This window comes from Ipomoea nil, unplaced genomic scaffold (genome assembly GCF_001879475.1).
Source record: "Ipomoea nil cultivar Tokyo-kokei standard unplaced genomic scaffold, Asagao_1.1 scaffold2144, whole genome shotgun sequence".
In the NCBI taxonomy this organism is placed as follows: domain Eukaryota; kingdom Viridiplantae; phylum Streptophyta; class Magnoliopsida; order Solanales; family Convolvulaceae; genus Ipomoea; species Ipomoea nil.
The window spans coordinates 5,123,233-5,127,442 of record NW_017618572.1 but is presented as its reverse complement, the minus strand read 5'-3'; the positions used below and the strand labels follow the sequence as shown (position 1 = coordinate 5,127,442).

The 4,210-nt window shown below is 37.1% G+C and overlaps 1 protein-coding gene across 1 annotated transcript; it reads left to right on the top strand.

Moving 5' to 3' along the window:
* The first annotated feature begins 420 nt into the window (after positions 1–420).
* On the top strand, positions 421–3,247 carry LOC109148799 (elongation factor 1-gamma 2-like). The gene is made up of 7 exons (XM_019296527.1): positions 421–532; positions 1,320–1,469; positions 1,553–1,613; positions 1,703–1,755; positions 1,856–1,957; positions 2,072–2,576; positions 2,679–3,247. The coding sequence occupies exons 1-7, from the start codon at positions 524–526 to the stop codon at positions 3,056–3,058; spliced, it is 1,260 nt and encodes a 419-aa protein (XP_019152072.1). The 5' UTR covers positions 421–523; the 3' UTR covers positions 3,059–3,247.
* The last annotated feature ends 963 nt before the right edge of the window (positions 3,248–4,210 follow it).

The window sequence follows — 4,210 nt, the reverse complement described above, 5'->3', positions numbered from 1 at the left end:
TAAATATTGGGGAGATCTGAATTATAACCGTAAATTATTAATTCGATTGCTTTAGTATCCGGTTCAATTCGAATCGAACCGTGGTCATCCCTACGTATACGCAATAATTTGTTGGAGTAGTAAAATAAATAAAATGTTTACTTTAAGGGTATAAATGTCAATTTAATATATAAGGGGGGAAAAAGCACCACTTTTAGAATAATTTAGGAGGCTAATGTGCTTACCTAAATAATTGAGGGGGGAAAAGTGCTATAAGTATATAACTCAGGGGTAAAAAGTGCCATTTTCCCTATTTAAAAATGCCCAAGTATCTTGACAATTCCGAGATCACCCTTCCTCAAAAAGCCCCTGCCCGGCATATTCCCCTACATTTTCGGTACCCAAAAAATACTCCCCCAAGCACACACTTTATTACAGTGATAGCAACACCATCACTAGCCCCTCTAAAGAAACCCTAACACTCCGCCCCTTATAACGGTAGAGGCCTTCTGAATCCACAGCGGCCTCTCTCTAATCTCAAGCCATGGCTCTGGTGAGTTGCTTTTTTTCTCTGTTTTTGTGCCGGGTTATTGTTTTTACTTAGATCTGGGGCGTGATCTGATAGTTAATTCTCTTTTACTTAGATTCTTCCATTCAAAATTGTCGTTTTTTTTTTCCCTAAATTTTGCATATAGTTGAAAAATGCAATGCTGTACTGATTTCTTTTTCTGTTAATAAGCTTAAGTTGGTGGTGCTTTATGTTTAATTTTTGGTATGATGCCTTGAAATTATACCATTTCATGGAATGCTGCAAGAAATGCTGTGTTTGTGGTATTTACTATTTGTTCCATGTTAAAGGTAGCACCTTTCTTTAACTATATTTACCGGGGAACTGAGAAAGAGCTATGTTAAGTTACCTGCATAGAGTTTCATGTTAAATTCCTTCAATTGAGATTGCTCTCCTTGCTTGAAGTTGCTATTACCATCTTTAAACTTGGAAGTTATCTAATGTCCTTTATCATTTATGGTTCTTTATTTAAACTATTGTGCATTCCTTTATAAACTCATTCGGTTGAAATCTGTGTACATTGATTTTTAACTGGGCCACGGAGTATTGCCCTTTGGTACCAATTTTTGAATTTTAGATTACCAAATGGAAATACATGATTTTCGAGTACTCTGTATGTATTACTGTGTTGCACATACTTTTAAGTCTAGTTGCAATGATCAGCTATTTGCTGATTATTTTGTGATTATACTTCGTCCCCTATTTTGAAAGTTTTGGTAGTATGTTATTTTTACATATTGCTAAGTAACTTTTTCATTGTTCTATTTTATAGATTCTGCATTCATCCAATATAAACAAGAATGCATTCAAGGCACTCATCGCTGCGGAATACACTGGTGTTAAAGTAGAATTGGCGAAGGACTTCAAGATGGGTGTATCAAACAAGACTCCAGAGTTTCTTAAGATGAATCCAATTGGAAAGGTAGTATATTAATCTAGGGAAAACCAAATTTACATCTATTTTGTATCATTTCTTTAATATTTTTCTTTGTTTTCCATTTTAAGGCTCCTGTGCTTGAAACACCTGAAGGTCCAGTATTTGAGAGCAATGCCATTGCACGTTATGGTGAGTGTTGTTTTCTTAGTGATCTGTTTTGATATCCTGGAGTTACCATCGAATCTATATTCTGATGTTCTGTCACCACCTACTTGTAGTTGCTAAGTTGAAGCCTGACAATCCTCTTTTTGGATCTTCATTGATCGAATATGTAAGTTCTTAGTTGACTACAGTGCATTGGTTGTTTGATCACTTTACTAATAAATAGGCCTTTCCATGACTTGTTTTGTTTATTGATCATTCTTGGACAGGCCCATATTGAGCAATGGAATGATTTTTCAGCTACTGAGATTGATGGAAATATTGCCCGGTGGCTGTACCCCCGAATTGGTCATGGTGTACATTTGCCTCCGGTATGAAGAGCTGCTTATCTCCATTCCTTATACCCTTTGGCAATTGCCAATTCACGGGAACTTTTTGCAATTGCAGTAATCTCAAAAATCTTCTATTTGTTATTGTCTATATAGGCTGAGGAGGTTGCAGTTGCTGCACTGAAGAGAGCGCTAGAGGCCTTGAACACCCACCTTGCCTCTAACACTTATTTGGTTGGACACTTTGTCACGCTTGCTGACATCATTATGACTTGCAACCTTAGTATTGGATTTAAGATGATCATGACTAAGGCCTTTACCAAAGAATTCCCCCATGTGGAGAGATATTTCTGGACTATGGTGAAACAGCCAAATTTCAGCAAGATATTGGGCGAGATTAAACAAGCAGAATCGGTTCCACCCCCTCCGTCAAAGAAGCCTGCACAGCCAAAAGAATCTGCAAAACCCAAAACAGAGGAACCAAAGAAAGAGGCTAAGAAGGAAGAGGCAAAACCTAAGGAAGAAGTGGAGGAAGAGGAGGCACCCAAACCAAAACCAAAGAATCCTCTTGATCTTTTGCCTCCAAGCAAAATGATTCTGGATGAGTGGAAGAGACTATACTCTAACACTAAAACCAACTTCCGTGAGGTTGCCATTAAAGGTGTGCTTTCACTTTTCATCATCATCTTTGCAAATGAGTGTAATTTGTTACAATACAATTTTGTTTACTTAAAACTTGTACCTTTTCTGATTGGTAAAACAGGTTTCTGGGATATGTATGATCCTGAGGGATACTCTCTCTGGTTCTGTGATTACAAGTACAATGATGAGAACACTGTTTCCTTTGTGACTATGAACAAGGTGGGTGGTTTTCTGCAGAGAATGGATTTAGCACGCAAGTATGCTTTTGGTAAGATGTTGGTGATTGGTTCACAACCCCCATTCAAAGTGAAGGGGCTGTGGCTTTTCCGAGGGAAAGAAATTCCCAAGTTCGTTATGGATGAAGTGTATGACATGGAGCTCTATGACTGGAAGGAAGCTGACATTAGTGATGAAGCTCAGAAGGAGCGGGTCAGCCAGATGATTGAGGATCATGAGCCTTTTGAGGGAGAGGAGCTTTTGGATGCAAAATGCTTCAAGTGAACACATTGAATTGCCTCTGAAATGAGGGTTCCCCCATAGCTCAAGTCAGTTGCTTCCTTGAATTTTGTCATGCAATTGTATACCTGTGTTTAGAACCATGGTGTCCTATATCTAAATGTATTTCTGAAGGTGCTTGTGGTAGACAATGTTCAGTTAATATATAAACAATTTTTTTTTTTTGGTGTTCAACACTTGGATTCACTGCATTTTACTTTACTTTTCTGATTCACTGCATTCTTCGATTTCTAAAGGAGGTATATATGTTATGTGGAAAATAAAAGTAGGATACAATGCTTGAATTGGTAGAATGATTTATTTTCAAGAATGTCATTCAGAAGTTTTGCATCATGTTTAGAATCTTTATGGTGGTGGCTCTCTTGCATGAAGTAGCAGTGCTTCATGGAAATGGATTTTTTCAGGGAGTCTGGACACTCATGGGATAAAGGGCATTTCAGCATTAAGTATCTCTGATTTAGTATATTTGGGTAGAAAAATGCGTCTTTTTAACTAAAAAATTACTAAATAATACTCGTATTATATTCACTATGTAATGTAGTGATTTATATTTATAAAAGAATGTAGCATGACTCTTCTCACTCTTCTGGGTATATCTCATATGAATGGTAGTAGTAAGAGCTTGAACTCAATTTTACTTGAGTCCCTACTTTAACCTAGTGTATTTATTATTGAGTATTTGCTTTATAAGATTTGTTTAACTCTAAGGTCAAATTATGTCATTGACCCTGTTCCACCTTGCATTATGGACCATGATTCATTACTATAATCGGAAACTATGGTAGAAGCTTTGAATAAGGAAATTGAGTCCAGGTCGGAATCTGAGATTGTTCATGTACTTTGTGAGGGTAATGTTCATGTTTCATGTTCTTTGTGAGGGCCACTGCAGAACTCCGATGGCGTAAGAATTTATTAATCATTGGTTCCTGGTCCCTCATTTTCATATTTTTTTTTTATTATAAGGACGGGGATATACCCACATATACAATCTATTACAGCTTCCATTGAGACTCGAATCCATCACCTCTCACGTAAGGGAGCAACTTGGTACCATTGGACCACAAGGTCCTTGGTGTTCCCGTCCCTCATGTGCACAAAAAAAAATATTGTAATTTTATTATAAAGTATTATTGACAA

What these genes read in the sequence shown, in the direction of transcription:
- LOC109148799 (XM_019296527.1), top strand. An exon ending in CAATGCCATTGCACGTTATG is followed by an intron (nt 1,614 to 1,702) that starts GTGAGTGTTGTT and finishes ACCTACTTGTAG; the next exon opens with TTGCTAAGTTGAAGCCTGAC. An exon ending in GATCTTCATTGATCGAATAT is followed by an intron (nt 1,756 to 1,855) that starts GTAAGTTCTTAG and finishes ATTCTTGGACAG; the next exon opens with GCCCATATTGAGCAATGGAA.